This window comes from Labrus mixtus, chromosome 18 (genome assembly GCF_963584025.1).
Source record: "Labrus mixtus chromosome 18, fLabMix1.1, whole genome shotgun sequence".
Taxonomy (NCBI): Eukaryota; Metazoa; Chordata; class Actinopteri; order Labriformes; family Labridae; genus Labrus; species Labrus mixtus.
Window position 1 is genome coordinate 15,735,843 of NC_083629.1, and position 18,495 is coordinate 15,754,337.

The 18,495-nt window shown below is 39.9% G+C and overlaps 1 protein-coding gene across 1 annotated transcript; it reads left to right on the forward strand.

Annotated features, from left to right (window-relative positions):
- Positions 1 to 3,462: 3,462 nt before the first annotated feature.
- On the forward strand, positions 3,463 to 17,479 carry LOC132993510 (interleukin-6 receptor subunit beta). The gene is made up of 15 exons (XM_061063388.1): positions 3,463 to 3,518; positions 5,224 to 5,362; positions 6,593 to 6,752; positions 9,014 to 9,201; positions 9,276 to 9,439; positions 9,669 to 9,834; positions 10,765 to 10,847; positions 11,197 to 11,428; positions 12,910 to 13,098; positions 13,259 to 13,363; positions 14,958 to 15,104; positions 15,224 to 15,355; positions 15,583 to 15,679; positions 15,813 to 15,894; positions 16,717 to 17,479. The coding sequence occupies exons 2-15, from the start codon at positions 5,305 to 5,307 to the stop codon at positions 17,449 to 17,451; spliced, it is 2,538 nt and encodes an 845-aa protein (XP_060919371.1). The 5' UTR covers positions 3,463 to 3,518; positions 5,224 to 5,304; the 3' UTR covers positions 17,452 to 17,479.
- The last annotated feature ends 1,016 nt before the right edge of the window (positions 17,480 to 18,495 follow it).

The following is an 18,495-nucleotide window of genomic DNA, read 5'->3' on the forward strand; positions in this document are numbered from 1 at the left end:
GTATGTTGTTTTGTTTTAACCTGGATTCAGCTCACAATATTCACATTGGTAGCCATTCTTCTCTGATGTTGCAGTCAGGGCGGGAAGCTCAAACGCTGCAAAGTTTACAGGCTCTGCTTCGTGCTATAAATCATATAAAAGTAGTCAAATCTAGAAAACGTTGTTTGTTTGTTTTTTGCCTTTGTGGTTGATTCATATCTAAAATGACACTGTATAGAGTAAATCTGGAGACACAGCATTCCATATTTCAAGCTTCAACAAAAGATGTCATAGCTTTTGAAGTACCATTGTGAAACAGGAAAAAAAACTCCACTTGCTAGCCTAAACTATGGTTAGCTTGGAGTTTGTATCATGACATGATGGCATGATGTAAATGGTAAATTGATTTGAGCTTGAATAATGCTTTCCTAGTCTTCTGACTACTCAAAGCACTTCTACACCACAGTTCACACCTACCCGTTCACACACTGATGGCAGAGGCTGCTATGTAAAGTGACCATCAGAGTAGCTAATACTATTAATGCACCACTGAAGAAGCATCGGGAGCAACTTGGGTTAAGTGTCTTGCACAAGGACACATTGGACATGGGGCTTCAGGAGCTGGGGATCAAACCCCCAACCTTCGGGTTGAGAGGCGACCGACTCTACCAACTGTGTCACAGCCACCCCTACAACCATATCATGTAACAATGGATGAGCTAGGAAGTGGCTAAAACATAATCATTTGTCAGATTCCATTTATGATTACAGACTTTAACAAAGCGCTAAGACGTTTAACAGCATTTGAGCTTTCCACCCTAAAGGAGACATCTGTGGAAATTAGATGCTGTGTGAATATGATTAATGGATGGGGGGCTTCTAATGAAAGATAAGCTGATTATGACGTTGTTTAGATAAGCATGTGGTTGTAGACAAAACCCTGTGTATGTGTGCAATACACATTAAAAGTCCCCATAGAATAAATGATCCTGGTTTTAATCCAGCGTTCCTGTTTTACATGTTCATTTATCTTCAAAATATATTCCAAAAAAGCATTATCTGAGTATTTTTACATCAAAATATCTGTATTTTCTCTTCCTAAAACTCTTCAAAGGTCTGATGACTCACCCTACACTCATGGGCGTACACTAATATTCGACCAATTAAAAAGCTTTATCGAAGCTAACCATCTAATCAAATCCATCCCAAACGTTATGTCCAACCTCCTATCGTGTGATTAGTTCTGTCCCGTTCCAGTAGGAAATAGTCACGACACAGCAGTTAGATACTCTTGAAGATCCGTTTCCTGAGGACTTTAATAGCTACAATGTGCTTTTGAGTATCATCAGTCATTTATGAATATGGTCGCTTGTGTAATTGCAGGAACATTATAATATTAAAAACAAAACCGTTAAGGAGATGCTGTTATCTGCAGCTGTGATTGCTGTGAGACATCCTGGAGCACACTTCATTAACTTCCTAATTGTTTTCTTAGTTATTTTTAACATGAGGCCGGCAGTCTGTATGCTGACTTTTTTTTTTTTTTTTTACTTCTTGTGTCGTTTATCTATATCACTCAGATCTATTTTTTTTTCCTGCCTCCGCATCTTTACCACCTCCCAAGTTACTCTTTTTTTTTTTTTTTTTTAATATTTATTTTTGGGCTTTAATGAGATAGGACAGTGGAAAGAGGTGGAAATCAGGGAGTGAGAGAGTGGGGAATGACATTCGGGAAGGGAGCCACAGGCTGGATTTGAGCCTGGGCCGCCCGCTTGGAGGACTACAGCCTCCATACATGGGGCGCGCGAGCTAACCACTGCGCCACCAGCGCCCCCCTATCCAGTAACTCCTGATGTATTTTCTCCCCTCCCCTAAGAATCTTCATTCCATCTTACACCGTACTCTTGTTGTCTCTGTTATCGTTTTAGCCATCGTAAAGTCTGAAAATATTGAGCATAATATATCATTAAGAATAACTGACAAGGTCCTCATTGAATTATTGTATTGAGTAATTTAAAATATTCAACTCTGTCATCACAATTCAGTCCTGTTAAAATAAAATATATGACAGATTTGGATGTCATAAAGTTGAGGTTTTTGGTTAACAGCAGCTAAAAGCTCAATTTTTAGCTGAGGTCTGCAAAACAGACTGTCAGTTATCACTTACTCACTACAGGGTTGAAAGACCAAGATCAACAATGAAAATGTGTCTGATGTCACTTCCTTTATGATGTCATAGAGACTGAATCATAGGATATGGTATGCTGTGAAAGTATCTATTTAGCAAAATAATATATATATATATATCAATGTGGTTTATTTTCAACTGCACAGTTATGCAGAAACACCTAGATTAATCCCTGAAGATTTAAAGTCCCCATGAAACGGAACTTCGAGAGTAACTAACTGCCGTGTCGTGACATATTTCCTACTAACATGGGACAGAAACAATCACAAGATAGAAGGCGGGACATAGCGTTGGAATTAATTTGATTGGATTGTTGAAAGTGAGCGTAAAACATGCCATAAAAGTTGGACAAAGTCTTTTAATTAGGCCTAGTCGAAAATGTGCAGGATGAGTCATCAGACATTTGAAATGTTTTACAGGAAGAGAAAATAGTTATTTTAATGTAAAACATTATATAATAAGAAGAATTAATATATATATAATATAATTCATAATATTAGATAATGCTTCATTGATATTTGGCAGATAATGAATGATTCAACACAGAAACGCTGAATTAAAACCAGGAAAATGTTTGTTTCATTTCATGAGGACTTTAAATTTGTGGTTCCCTGTAATTAAAAGAAACATCTGGACTTGAAGGGCACATCATTCAGAAATCATCTGAGTCAGCTTTGCAGAGAAACACTGACATATGAACAGTAGGTGGCCTTGGGACACACAAACTGTGACGCTTCTGTACTGTAGTGGCTTGATCTTGCTTTTCAAAAGTTTGAGCCACTGAGGGGCTGATAGCCTACCGTACTTAATTGACGCGTTGTTTCCGTGTTTCGTGGCAATAATTCAATTAACTCCGTGCTGTCACACTCAAACGGGTTTATCTGAATCGTTCATTTACAATACATGTTCTGGTCATTTACATACACTTATTCCATTATAACTTGAATGTACAACAAAGCCAGGATAAATGTTTCATTCACGATACATTTTAACAGCGGTCAAAAACTGTGTGCCTCTCACGGTGGGCTGCTCACCTGTCCGTGATTAACTCTTCTTCTACTTGTAACCTTCCCAACACCAAAGTGAATGTGCCCCCTACTGTGACCACAAGGAACTACCACAGAGCACACATACATACTGAACACACAAATGGCTCTAACATGTACAAAGACAAAAGCATAAAGCCCGATGACGTGGATTACTTAATTGTGCGCCATGGTCCTGTTGGGGGACCCCGAACCTCAGATTTAGAACCGCTCGTCACAAACAGCTGGGCGGTGCAGAGGTATTTACTACAGGCTGAGAGGCTCGTACTCGCTGCAGAGAGACTCGCTGATGTTGCCAGAGCTCAGTAAGTAAAGCCTTTCCTATCGGTTCAAAGATTTTCCAGCCATGTGTTCTTCATCCGTAGACTGTAAGATATCTGGTTTCATTACGTGCACTTTGTTTTTGAACTTCAGCGGGAGAATTCAGCTGAGTCTTGACTTTTAAGATGCTGTGTAGCTATAGTTTCAACGTGCATCCATTAATCTCAGCAAATATACAAAGGTGGAAGATATGAGTCCGGACACGTCTCAGCATGATTGTCATAGGTTATGTAATAAATAAACCCTTCAGCCATTAGAAAAACATCCCGGTGTGCAAATAAATACTTTTCTAAAGTTTTCTATGTTTTAAAGTTATGCCGGGTTTACTCCGAATTTTGTTTTATTTGCATATTATACCGAACTCTTCTACACTTCCATTGATTGATTTGCAACAATAATTAATCGATTGAACATTTTAAGTCATTTAGAGGTTAATACCCTGTGAAAATATTTGTGGCTCTGTCTTCTAAATCTCTAAGATTTGTGAAGCTGTTTTACTTTACTATTCCTCTTTATGTCGAGAGAAAAAAAAAGACTTTACATTCAAACAATTTCCTGGCATTTCTAATCATATACCAAGTATATTTGCTTATTAATATAAGCCTAATCTCTGATTGAAGACCTGATCATTTCAAATAAAACCTGTAGCCTATTTGATCTGGAGAGTTTTTAGTTTATGGTCCTACGTAATACATCATTATTTCACATTTTTATTTCAATCCTAGTTCCTTTATTTTATGGCAGTTCTTGTAAAATAATTTCCAAAATAAAGTATGATGAGAATAAGGAGCTTATAATTTTTGTATCTTAATTTAGTCAACAACATTTAACATATACAAAAAAACCTCCACCATACAGCTGAAACATTAACCCTAACACATCACAGGACATATTGTAAAAAAAAAAAAAATGACATTTAAATATTTCAGGATACACAACACTGTTGTGTTTTTTTTAAATGTTATGTGTCAAATAAGGTGTTGTGCCTGCAGTAAGTGTGAGACATTTATTCAAAGTTTACTGAACCTTTTTGTCCCCTGATTGATTTCCAGTTGTAGCCTATACAGGGTCACAGTCATTTACCGATAATGTTAAGATATCTAATTTACATATTTAAGCATCATATATATGCTTAATAGATGGCAATATCACAATAGTTAGCTGTGAAGAGTTTATTCATGTGTAGTTAGGCATGCGTTTGAACTTTATAAACTGCTTATAGCAGCCTCCACATAGGAGCGCCTCACAGCACGGGTTATAATGGTTAACATCATTCATTTATTGACTTTTAAAATTACACACGTTGAAAAATTATTATTAAGAGTAATTCAAAGATGTGATTTATTGCAGGGCTCTTATTTTACATTTCACACAATCATTAAAAAGTACAACCTGGTGACAGTGCCCTTCAAATCAGGGCCCTGTCACCAGGCTCCTACAGGACGAGCCTGAGCTCTTACACCCGGATGAGGTTTGTTTATGCTGTAAAAGTTCAGACCTGACTTTATTTTGACTCCATCACAATTCACCCATTTTTCTTACTTAAAACTAACACACCCACCTCAGGACGTCATATTGTTCGAGATAATTTGATGCAATGTGGCAATTCTATGATATTGCAGGTTGAGAAGCTGAGGAAATGAAAATGTGATGTAACCAGTAAACTGAGTGTTTGTGTTCATTGTGAAGGTACTGGAGCTGAGTCACTGGCTGTGTGATGGAGAAGTGAGCGAGCTGGGCTGCAGTACCAGGACTGACCTGTTGGTGTTCATGGATCAAAGCCCGGCGTTGGTGTGGACCTGCCTGCTGGGGGCCGCAATCACCCTCGGTATGATTCAGAGTCCCCCCTTTTTTAACCCAGTCCAGACTAAATGAATGAGACTAATTGCTAGTTTTGACTCAATAAACACATCAATATATCCAATACAAATACCAACGTTTTTAATACATTAGTATAAGGAGAGGGCCTTCCATTGTTTTTTTAAGGCAACCATAGATTTGTTTCCACATTTGGCAAAGGGACGTTAAGAGGAGTGGTTATCAATTGGTTACAACTTTGCTGCTCTATTTTTTCAGTGTAAATTTTAAAAGAGGTTCAAGAGAAAAAAGTAAAGACCTACACTGACCTTCAGAAACAGATGGCAAGGGTGGCATGTTCACAATTAAATCACCCAAAGATTCAGATATTACCACCCATCCAAAGGTTCAGTGCCTTGCTCAGGGGCACCTCAGCAGTGCTCAGGAAGTGAACTGGCTGCACTGGAACTTGAACCGGTGACCCTCTGGTTCCCAACCCAAGTCCCTATAGACTGAGCTGCTGCCGCTGGTATAATACTTATGGTTGTCTTTTTGTCGGGTCATTCTAGATAAGCATTTTTTTAAACTAAGTGAAGCCTTTGTTTGGTCAAATAATCCGCATATATGCAAATATGAACGAATGTAATGTGTATGTAATTTAAATATGTAAATATAACAGCCCTAAAAAGAGTTTCCTGGAAAGGTCCTGAACTGTAAAATGTACCAGCATATTTACTGAAAAGGTTGCCGCCATCATAGAAATGCAAGACAGCTGAACCAGCTGAGATTATTTGTGAGAGTCAGATCCAGGCAAATGTCTGCCATCTGTCTGAGTTTTGTCGAAGCTGCTGTTTGAACGCTGAGGCTAAAATAGCCATTGCAGCCTTTCATACGCGTTACACAAGATGGATCATTTGAATGCTACTTGGAAAGATCGGTTTCAGATATAATTCTCCTAAGTTCCTCAATAATTATGTAAGCGCTTTCATTTGCAAACAGTCAACCCGCAGAAACAGATTCACTTATTTCCTCATTGCTTATTTCTCACATGTTTGTCTTTCGTCTATCTCCCATTCTTCCAAGATTTATTTTTAGCCTTTTTTTGCCTTAATTGAGACAGGACAGTGGACAGACTGTGGAGAGAGAGAGAGAGAGAGAGAGAGAGTGGGGACTTGAACCCAGGCCGCCTCTTTTTCTTTAGCCTAAAGATAGATAAAAAAAGATCTCTATACTATTAACTCCAGCCTCTCTCTGTCTTCAGCCTTACCTCCAGCCGTCTCCCTTACAACCTCCAAGAAGGCCCCCAGACCCCCACAGCTGATTGGCTGTGTGTTCCTAAATCGAGCTAACGTCACCTGCCACTGGGAGCAAGGGGACACACTGTGGACGGGATACACCCTGCAAATTGAGAGGAGGCCTTGGTGAGTAGTAGCATGCCTTCAATATGTTCAAAGTCTTTCTTGAACACATACTTTAGACTTTGACCATGGGGAAATCCCTTCTCACAGCCCCGTTTCAGTACAAAGAACTGTACATACACAAAACACAGTGTATAAAACAAACAAAGATAAACAACAGTCAAAAGTTCCCACCCTGGCCTGTTCAGCAAGGCCTTTTGTTCAGGGCAGCAATAGCGGTAGGGATCAGGCTTTTCCCAAGGCGAGCCTTTTAACTAATGAAACATGCTTCAGTAAGTCAACCCCAGTTGAGTGGAGCACCTACTGGATGTTTTTTTTTATTCTTTGTGTAATTGTGGTGATTTCTACAAAACTTTGAGAAGGGTGACATGTTTCACATCACATGAGTACTTTTCTAGTATACCGTCCACCTTTAAGAACATTAAGTATCGAGAGGAAAACACGACATTAAGTGTAGTGTGCAAATCCCAGGGCCCGTTTGTGCCAACTTAAGTCGTTAATCTTTAAAGGTATGTCACAAATTTACAATCGACTTGGTAAGTTCAGAAAAGGCTGGGCAATGTAGTTTTCATAGTCTTCAAAAAGGTACTTTCCAACTCTTTGCCGATAAGTCTGATGACAAAATCTCATCCTGCTGTCTTCTTACAGTCAAACATATAACTTTTTCTGTTTTTAATGAACATGTCATGACACCCCCATACAAATGTGTGGGTTCATTGATGCTTTTCTGGTAGTTTTTTTTTTGGGGCAGGGGGCATTTTTTGGCCTTTTTGCCATTATTAGAGACAGCTGAAGAGAGACAGGAAATCTAGGGAGGAGAGATTGTGGGGTGACATGCAGCAAAGGGCCGAGTTTGGATTCGAACCCCCGGCTGTTCTAAGGACTATTGCCTGCTTATGGGTCGCGTCAAAACTGCTAGGCTATCGGCGCCCATCTTTATTGGTAGTTTTTTTAAAAAAAACAATAAAGCTTTAGGGCACGGAGGAAAAATAAAACCAGATTTTTAGATTCCATGTCATGCAGCTTGTCTTTGCATTTCTCTGTATCATATTCCTTTTGGAAAACAGTGACATTTTCCATAGAAATCTTATCTAAAAGAACTTTTATTATTCTGTCCCTTAAGAAATTCTTAAGCTGCTTTACAATTCTTTCAAACAACTATTTTGTTGGAGAAGTGATAAATCAGACAAATATGAATAAAACATTGGCACAGAGGATACATTTATTAGAGTGAGGAAGACAAACCATGTTATTTACTTTTGTAATTACATTCAAATTCAACTTGAGAAACTGCGTCTATTATACCTGCCTGCAGCCTGCATGACAAATCTACATTTAGAGAAGTTCAGGCTTAGTAGAGTCGCATGTCACCACTCTGCCACACAGGAAATAGATCTTTTCTAAGATATACCCTTCACATTTGACATACTTTATATCTGATTTATTCATTTTGTTCACAGAGCAGAGCTTTTTCGCACATTTTCTCTATCTGCCTGGTAACATTGTTCCTTTAAAATCTATCGTAACTCTCCTCGCAATAAGGATCGTTTCCTTAAAAATATAGTGGGACAAACGTTTTCTTCAAATTCAAGAATAATCTAGATGATACGAGTCATGTTAACAACGTTTCCTTCAAACATGCTGCTCCCTAGGGAAACATGTATTTCACTGTCGGCGTTTTTCTTTATTTTTAGAAATGATCTAGTCAGACTGGATCACCCGCGTGTGTGCAAACAAAAAAAAAAGGTTGTGTTTGTGCATGTTAGCACGTTTGAAAGTGTGTGCCAGCATTATTGTTGATTGAAAGTTTGATATATGTAAGTGCTTGGTTTTTATAATTCACTTCTAATCTCACATTCGTGTGAGGCTTTGGTGGTGGTTTTGATTCACTGATACGATAAAGTCTCTCGTTTCGCAGCTTCAGTTTGTGGGGTTATATTGTCTGTTTTTATCCTGCCAAAAACATCAGTTGCTACATGGTTTTTGAAATGGAAATCATATTGCAGATCTTTGCACAGAATTTTAGAGCAGATTTTTTTTTTACATGTGTGCGCAATGTTGGCGTGTGATCTTGTCTATGTATCTGAAACATGCAAACGTGGATCCTCTTGCCTGACAGAGTATGCATACTTGGGCTTTTTGTGTTGGCTTGTTTTCCCTTTTGCCATCCGCAAGACTTGAACTCAGATGAGCATGCTACCTTGTATGTCACTGTGTCTGTTTCTGTTTTTTGGCAATGCTTCTATGTCTTGTGTGTATTCCAGGAACCATAGAGCAAGCATCTCAAGAAACGTCACTCTGAAAACGTTTAGCTGCACCACCTCTGGCACCAGCTGCACAGCACAGCTTAACGGCTCATCTGTAAGATTTACATTTTGCACAACCATCACAGCTCATGGTCACAGCAGCAACATTTCGTCACTAACTCGCTGTCAGTCGGGTAGAATTGAAGGTAAGGCTGTTGACGCACTTGCACCCTGATTGTTCTCGCCTAACCGCTTCCTAACTTTTCTCTGTCTGCCTCAGTGATGTTGCCTCCGGTGAGTTTGAACAGTGTCAAGCCAGTCAAAGGGAGACCTAAGTGTCTGAATGTAACCTGGAGCAGCACCTTGTCTGAATTTCCAGTTTCTCACCCTGAAGTCAAAGCTGGAAACCTGACATCCCAAATACAGTTTGCAGAACAGGGACAGGTATACACCTACCCACACACATCTGAATGAGCATGCACATTCATTTATAAGAGTAGTGGTACTGTTTCTCAAGGTTAAAACAAAGACCTTAAATGTTTTGTAATATTATTCATTTGTTTCTAAATCTAAAGCAAGTGGCACATTATATAAAAAAAAATGCCATAATCTCTATAACGCTCATCCTCCTTTGTCCTGTTGACTACCTTCTTATGTCCTATTACTTTTGAAGTTCGATGTTCAGGACCAAAATGAGACAGTGAGGGACTACAGCTTCCTGGTTTGTCTCCCCAGACCTGACACCTCATACAGCATCAGACTTCGTCACCGATACCTGGGCCCAAAGAGTCCCTGGAGCCCATGGAGCAATGCAGCCTGGGGGAGGACAGGAGAGGATGGTGAGAGGACACCTGTGTGTAATGTTTTCTGCTTGATATTGAAACCACTGGCAGTTCATGTCAGTGATGAAAACAAGAAGAAATCTGGTATTTTCCAGATACAGATTTGCACTTAAGCAAGACACAGGATTGTTTAGAATATCCGAATGACTTTTCTGAACCAATCAACCTGCAGTTCTAAATAATCTCCTTTATCAATCAGTTTTCTATCACATGTCTTAACCTCCGAGGCTGAATAGGATGCTTAGATCCAACACCACATAACCTTTAACCCACCTTCTCAAACAGGACCCTGAGGCATTCTTAGATCAGAAAGGATGTACAGTGTAATTCCTTCAGGATGTTGTAGGTATGACAAGGGGTCTAATCCCAGTTGCCTGGAAACCTTTTCCAACGACTGTGAGGAGCACAGAATCTGGATTAGTGTCTTACATACTCACAGTAACCACCACAAGAAATCCAGAGGAACACAGTCATAGAGCCTCGCCAAAGAAAAGTAAAACAACAAGTAAACAATGTAGTCACACTCCCATGACAGCACTGGAACCCTCACAAGCGGATCCAATACTTATTTGCATTTTTCTCTTTGTTCTGGGTTTGACTAAAAGATGAAATACAAGGAAAAGTCTTTGTGAGACACTTCACTGACGAGGAGCCCGACGCTTTGCACAGCAGCCTCTGCCGTCAGTGTGTGAATACAAATGAAATGACGAGTGCCGACTACAAAAACATTACAAAGTGCAGTCCACGTAACTAAAGGTAAACCGCATGGTATTGGTTGGGCAAAAGGAGTTCCCAAAGATATAAGGATTCTTCTTCGGGCATCGCGGCGTGTCTATGATGACCGGAACGTTATCACTTGGAAGCAATATGTGAAAGTGTTTCTGATTTTCATCGCTGATTATTGTTTCCTCTACGTTTAATCACCAGCTCCGTCTGCAGCACCAGCATTCTGGAGGCAAGTGAAGCAAACGCAGAAGAACGGTTGGAGACGTATTTCACTGCTGTGGAAGGTGTGTTTGTGTGTGTGTGTGTGTATATGTGTGCGTGTGTGTGTGTGTCTTGAAATGTATGTGGATTTGAGTCATGAGTGCTCATGAGCTCTATAGTTTAATAACTTTTGGATCTGATTAGTTTTCAATCACCCTCTGTCCGTAATTGTCTTTTATACCTCCATGAAATTACTTATTCATTTCCTTATAGTCCGATTAGAAGTTGAGAAGGAGAGCGAGAGAGTATCAATTTGACATAATCTGCTTTTATGAATTCTGATTTACACATCAATTATCTCACAGCATCTCACATTGACTCACTGCATCTTGTTTTCTCTCCTGCTTCGTTGGGTTTTTTTTTTTGTTGCAGCCACTGCCTGGCTTTCTGGCCAATGGCAGAGTTCTCTTCTACAATGTAACCTGTCACACAGAAAGCCCTCACGTTCTATACGATCATGGGAACTGCAGAGATTTGAACTCCACAAGTACTTCCTGTAGCCTGCTCCTTCCTGCTGGACGGTCATCATGCGCTCTGACAGCCTCCACCTCTGCAGGGACCTCGTCAGAAGCCCGAATATGGCTCCCTGGAGCTTCTGAAAGAGGTACAATCATGTTGATGTTTGTCAATGGCAATAAGGGGCAGTCGGCGATGTTAAGCTGCATCATCACTTGAAACTAAAATCATACTCTTAGAATGTGTTACTTTGGTAAGTAGGTTTTCTAGGATTGGTGTCAAAGTGGAAGATTCTTTTGGTGTTTTTTTTGTCCTTTATTTGACAGTTCAGTTTGAGAGACGAAGGAAATGTGAGGAGCGGGAATGGAGGATAATGCACCAAACAGCGTCAGCTTTAGAAGTTAAACCTGCACCTAGTGCGGCAAGGACTATCGCCTCTGTACATGGGATGCCTTCTCGATCAACAGAGCTTCATCGGCTCTGCTAATGTCTCTTTTTTAGATGCTTTCCATCTAACTTTCCAGAACAGTTTCCATTTTTCAGCATGTCTCATGAACTCTATTTAAAATATGTTCCTCATTTGGTCTAGTATTTTTGTAACTTTGGAAAATGACAATCCAGTCATCTCTATGACTTTGACAGGTGTGTGGAGGCAGTTTCTTCAAGGTATCTTTTTTGTTTTGCCACGCATCAACCTGTCACTTTATTTTGTTCAGAATAAACTGCAACAATATGAAAGTCTTCAAGGAGAAAGAGCAAAAACTGTTGCTTTCACACAGTGAGAATTTGATGAAGCAGCTGTTACATATTTTGAATCACTTCTGGCGTGACTGACTCAAAGGGTCATGGCCATTAGAGGGCGGTACGGCAAAAATAGACTTTAGTTTACTGATTTACAAAAACAGCGTGGTGTGTGTGTGGTGATGGAAAATGAACTCTATTTAAAGAAACAAACAAGGCGCATGAAGACGGTCTTGCTTTCAGGATTAGGGTCATAATCTTTGTAGAGGCCTGTAGCTTTGTGCCCAGGTGACTCCACCCTGTGTGTCACAGGCTGCTTTAGTCTAACCCAATCTGATATCATTACGCCCCTCAGCAAAGCAGTTTGCAGCTTATAATAGCGGAATTGGTTGATATACTAGCACAAAGACATAATATTTATTCACACTGTTATGCTGATGACACACAGCTGTATCTACCAAAGCTCCCCTCAAAACATCACAATTCCCATACATTGTTTAAAAGATATTCAAACAAGCATGTCAGCAAATTTTCTTAAAAGAAACCCTGAAAAAACAGAGATTCTGATTATTGGGCGCACCCATTGATTCAGTCCTAACTTGGTCCCCTTGCACTGTATGTCAATCTAAATGTCAGAGACGTGGCTGTTACCTTTGACAGCAACCTCACTTTTGAGAATCAAACAAACCAAGTCATCCAAATCATCATACCACCACATCAGAAATATAGCCAGGATAAGATCATAAGATTGACGTTTGATCTCCTCATGACTGGACTTCTGTAACAGTCTTTTACCAGCAATGGATCAGAAACTGGTCAATAGACTGCACATTTGCAAAATTCACCAGCAAGACTTCTGAAAAAAAAAACTTCCATTTTTGCCTTCAGAGCCACCAAGCCTGAGCAATCTTACTGCTTGTTCACTGGACGACAGCAGGTTGGATGTTCGTTGGATGGCTCCAGTCGGTTGGCCCGTGCGTGGCTATGTAGTGGAGTGGTTCGCTGTGAGAGAGAAAAACAGCAGCAGCCTACAGTGGGAAATGCTGAACAGTTCTTGTACCGCATTAGTCATCACAGGTAATCTCAACACATAGAACAACGTTATGTATGAAATATTAGCCTCCTTTGGCCAATTTACAGCTGATAATACAAAGTGGTGAATCATTGAACGCAGAATAACGTTTTTGAGTTCATGGAGTATTTATGTACCTAAGTACTCTTATTTTATTTGTTTCAGAGGGGGTCAAGGCGTTGGAGCGTTATGCTGTTTCTGTCAGAGTGCTGTATGGTGACCGTGGGGCAGGACAGAACAGAACGGTCTTCGTTTATACACGCCAAGGAGGTACAGTATGGTGGACTATTTGTCTTATTGTTCTCTTATTAAACTATTTCAATTAAACAAATAGGCTGTGTCCCAAATCAATCACTATTCACTATATAGTGTTCATGCCATTTTGTAGTGGTGTCCGAATTCTGAGTGAGCATGATCATACTCACAATCATATATAGTCCACTTACTGTATCCCACAATGCATTGGGAAAAAGTAGTGTACAACCGATGGTCACTAACGAGCAGTATATATACCATCATGCATTGCGGTTCAAAGATGTTTGCGAACAGAGAGTGCCATTTAACTCGACTGCTCTCAAACGGACGAGAGGAGCGACCAGCATGATGATTTCAGACATGAGACCAGAGTCTGTGAGAGCATATGAATTAGTTTTGGTGTGAGATTATGTTTGATTATTTATAAGAAAAAGTAATATTTTATATTAGTTCATTATTTATAAATATTTTGTGAAAATACACTCAGTATAATAGAAGTTATCACTAACATTCATGTCGTTATTTATCGTTATTATTGATCCTCAGCCGGTGTTTAGCTGCACGTTTTAGTTTTGTGACAACAATGACGTCACTGTCAGCGGCAGGCGAGTGAGCGAGTAGTGTCTAAAATGTTTTTTCATTTTGCTGAATGAGTGCACTATAAAGTCCACTAGTGAGTAGGAATAAGGGAATGAGCCAGAGTCTTGTTGTTGCATGTTCCTATTCAGCTAAAATGAACTAGTTCTCTATATGCTTCTATATTGCTCACCAATGAAACCATGTTAATACATTTCCACTTCAACCCCAAGCACTTTTTTTTATGCTGAGTATATGTGGAAGAAAAGTGGTCACAAGTACATAAGGTTCAAGGATTTTCTGAAAATCTAGCACAGATGTAAAGTCCAAGCTTTCAAGTATTCATAGCTGTTATACTTGAAAGATAAAGTCATCACGACAGAAGAAACATGTCACTCAAAGCAATTCATAACTTCATCAATGGAGATCTATTGAATAGAGAATGAATGGGTTGACCTAGAGAGTCTAATTGTAAATAATGGGACTGTTTAGAAATAAACCTAAAAGGGAATGTTAAAACAGCAGGTTCACATGCTGTGTCCAGATTTGAAGTGTTTCAGGTTGTTATTGCAGAGGGAATGGAGGATTTCTTGGATTTTCTTTCGGTTTTTCTTGGCCAGTGGGACTCGGCTGGATGTCAACATGTGTTTCTACTAAGAAAGTTCTGCCACATGTGTAATTTTAGGGACTTATTTAAAATATTACTGCAAGCATTAGACAAATGAAGAAAACACAAACAAGCAGCAAAATGCTGAAATTCAGCCATAGATGCTCATTAGCTCTCATCTTATTTGTACTAAAATACAACCTCTTCTGGTGTAGTAATGGCAGTTTGGTTATTTTTCAGAAAAATGTAATGAATTTTGTCTAATTTGAAACTAAAATAATCTCAGTCCTCATCTGTCAGGATCATGCCAGTTTATGACGAAAACACAACTTTATCATACCACATGTCATGATAATACAGATAGTGATCCAGCCGCTTCTCACATCATGCCCTGTGGTTGATCCTCCTATCTCTCTGCCTGTGAAGCGCCCTCAGCTGGTCCTACAGTGAAGGTGAAGCAGATCTCAGGCAGCACTGTGGAGCTCACCTGGAGTCCTGTACCTGTGGAGCTGCTGCATGGGTTCATCCGCAACTACACACTTTACTACACAACAGCAAACCAACCAAACAGAAGTGAGTGAGACGTACATTTTCACCCTAATATACGGGGGGACAAAAGGAGTTTGTATTTATCCTTGTACTTTAACCATGATCATTTATTTTCTTTGTCGTACCTGTTCTTGTTTGTTCAGGTGTGTGTTTACCTGGTCACGCTCAAAGTTACTCTCTGAGGAATTTGTCGCCTGGTAACTACCACATCTTCATAATGGCCAACACTGACGCTGGTTCTGGAGCAGCTGGACCCATTGCTAATGTGCACATAGGTGGAGATGACACACACACGCTCACACTCACACACACACACACAGTATCATAACACCCTGAAAATAAAAACCCTAAAATGCTGTAACTGTAACCTAACTCAAGGAATATATGTCATTGTGTATTTTTCCGTGTGTGTGTGTGTTCGCGTGCATGCATGCGTGTGCGTGTGTGTGTGTGTGTGTGTGTGTGTGTGTGTGTGTGTGTGCGCGCGTGTGTGTGTCTTCAGGCTCTGAGGAAGTCTCCATAGCGATTAGGGCCGTCCTACCTCTCATACTGACTTCACTGATGCTGGTGCTGCTGGTCTTTCTGGCACAGACTAAGATGTAAGATGTGTGTTTCATGCACCCAAGACATCGCAAACTACACACACACACACACACACACACACACACACAGAACTATGTGCAAAAAAGTCTGGCTGAAAACTATTTTCATTTATTTTATTTTTCCGTATAGGGTGAAACAGAAGCTGTTCCAAGACGTCCCAAATCCTTCTCACAGCAGCTTGGCTCACTGGACCCCAAAAACTGCTTTGGAGGTAACCTGAATCCTCTGCCTTCAACTGTCTCCTCAAACGCTATAAACACTATAAAATATATTAAAAGAAACTACAGCGGGGTATTAAAAAAAAAGAAAAATACTAAGTGGTGTATTTCTTTAAGATAACTCTGAATATGCAAACAGCAAGGAAAATTAAAAAAAAGGAATTTATCAATTCCCTTTATTAATTCAGGGTTATGATTTTTTTTAACAAATGGAACAAAAAGAATACAAATCTTTAATGTCAGAACAGTACTCATCAGTATCAGTCAATGCACCATCAGCTATGTCATAAATACAACAACCACTAGATGGCAGCACAAGCTGAATCTCCAGCAGACTGTTGATAACAAACTCCTGGCAAACATCTGAACCATTGTTCTGTAGGTCACTTTCCAAACTTTCACTGCAAATAATTACAATCTAGCAATTGAGTTATACAGATTCCAAATATAAAAAAAGATTTGATCGCAAATTTTCTTACTCCAGGGAGACAAATATTACCAATATTTTTATTCTCTCCCTCTCTCTTTCTCTCTCTCTCTATCCCTCTTCCTCAATTTTTTTTTTTTTTTTTGGGGGGGGGGAAGTGAAAGTTAAAAACAGGGAGTGACTGAGGTCTCATGCTAGACATTATAAAACTCGTTTACATGTTCCATTTTTCACCTTGAGTTTTTTAATGTGTTCTCACAAAGTGTTTCCACTGCCCTGCATTACAATATGAATATTTTAATGATGGTATGAAGTGGGGAAAGCGGAAAACTGTAGCAGACAATACACCGTTAATGAATTCAAAAACATGGTTTCTTTTCCCCCTCAGAGTACGAGGCAGTGGGCAATCGTAGATGAGCCTGAAATCCAATACTCTGAAGTTTTTTTGCTTGGTGAAAGAGACCTCCAGAACTCCAGCCTAGAGATGGACTTTGCCTATAAAAGTTTGTGTAATCTCAAAACATATCCCTCTCACTGCTACTCCCAGCTCCCACTGTCAGAGGCTCAGAGCTACAACAGAAAATCAGAGAAGAAGTGCATCAATAGCTTAAGCGGAGCTGATCTGTCCCTCTGTCCCTCCATCTACTCTGACGTCATCTTCTCTCAGTACCTCAAAAGTCTCCCCAAACCCTCCCATCCTCTTCAGTATAATGAATGGCACCACAGCAGCGTCAGCATCAGTGACATTAAGCTACAGCTAGGGGGAGAGTGTGATCTGAATGTGTGTCTGCAGAGCAGCAGTGACACAAAATCTGATTCACTGCTTTCCCAAACTGATGAACTGAAAAGGTTCTGTCATCTTCAGAGACAGAATCAAAGCTCCGACTGCAGCAGCATCTCTCTTTCCTCTGTTTTGCCTTTTCGCCCAGCTGAGGTCAAGTCACCTCGAAAACCTTACTCTAAAAGCCTCTATAACTCTTTCCCCTCACTCCAGCCGGATTCCTTCATCCACCCTGATGCTCTATGTGACACTGTTTCATTTTTGCAATTTCCTCCGTCAGTTTTTGTGGATTTCTCCTCCTGCCCTATAGAGTGTGGCACTTACATTTCCCCTGCTCTTTAGTGTCACGCCCAAATAAAAAGTGAATTTTTATTATTACAGTGTTGTTGCAAAGAGTTCCATGAGAAGATCTGTACCATTTTCACGTCTGTCAAATGAGATCTGAGCAAACAGCTGGTTAGCTTAGCATTGCTAAAGCCTTGGAACAGCATTCTGTGGCATCCCGAACGCCTCTGCAATCCTCTAATGAACTTGTGTTATTTCATTTGTTCAACAAATATAAAAAGTGAAGGACAACATGACCCTCTTGTTCTACAGGACATTTCACTTAGCAAGCTCTCTCCAACTGCTTCCACTCTTTATGCTAAGCTAAGCTACTTTGGCTACAGTTTCACATTTACAGATCGTGATAGTTTGACGTGACGAATTCAAAAAGACTGAAAGGGAATTTAAAAATATTGTTGCATTAATTATAATTTTGTAACATTCTGCTGTACTTTACACGTTGTTGCTTTAAAGTGTGACAGCCTTGACTTGAAAGTTAGAAATGTAAATAACTCAACATCTGACCTGCAATAGTGACTCAGTGATGGTATTTGCATATGCATGTTTTGTTTTTGTTTATTCCGTGGCACTCTGATTCATGAATAGGCAATCATGGTGCTAAAACTGATATATGATGTATCTGAAAGCTTTACTTTGGGGTTGTTTAGTGTTGTAATTCACACATACATTTGACCTGATAAGTGAGAAAAGTTTTTTGTGATGGTATTGTAAATATTCTTGAACTTGAATAGCGCTTTTCTAGTATTCTGACTACTCAAAGCGCTTTTACACCACAGGTCACACCTTCCCATTCCCACCCATTCACACAACGATGGCAGCAAAGTGTCCATCAGGATTAAGTAATCCCATAAACACACATGTATACGCCGCCGGGAGCAGCGGGAGCAACTCGGGGTAGAGTGCCTCGCCCAAGGACGCGTTGGACATGTGGCTGCAGGAGCGTGGCATCAAACCCCCAACTTTCCGATTGAGAGACGACTGACTCTTCCCACTGGGCCACAGCAGCCCCAAAACACTTTAACTTTGAGGTAACTAACTTAA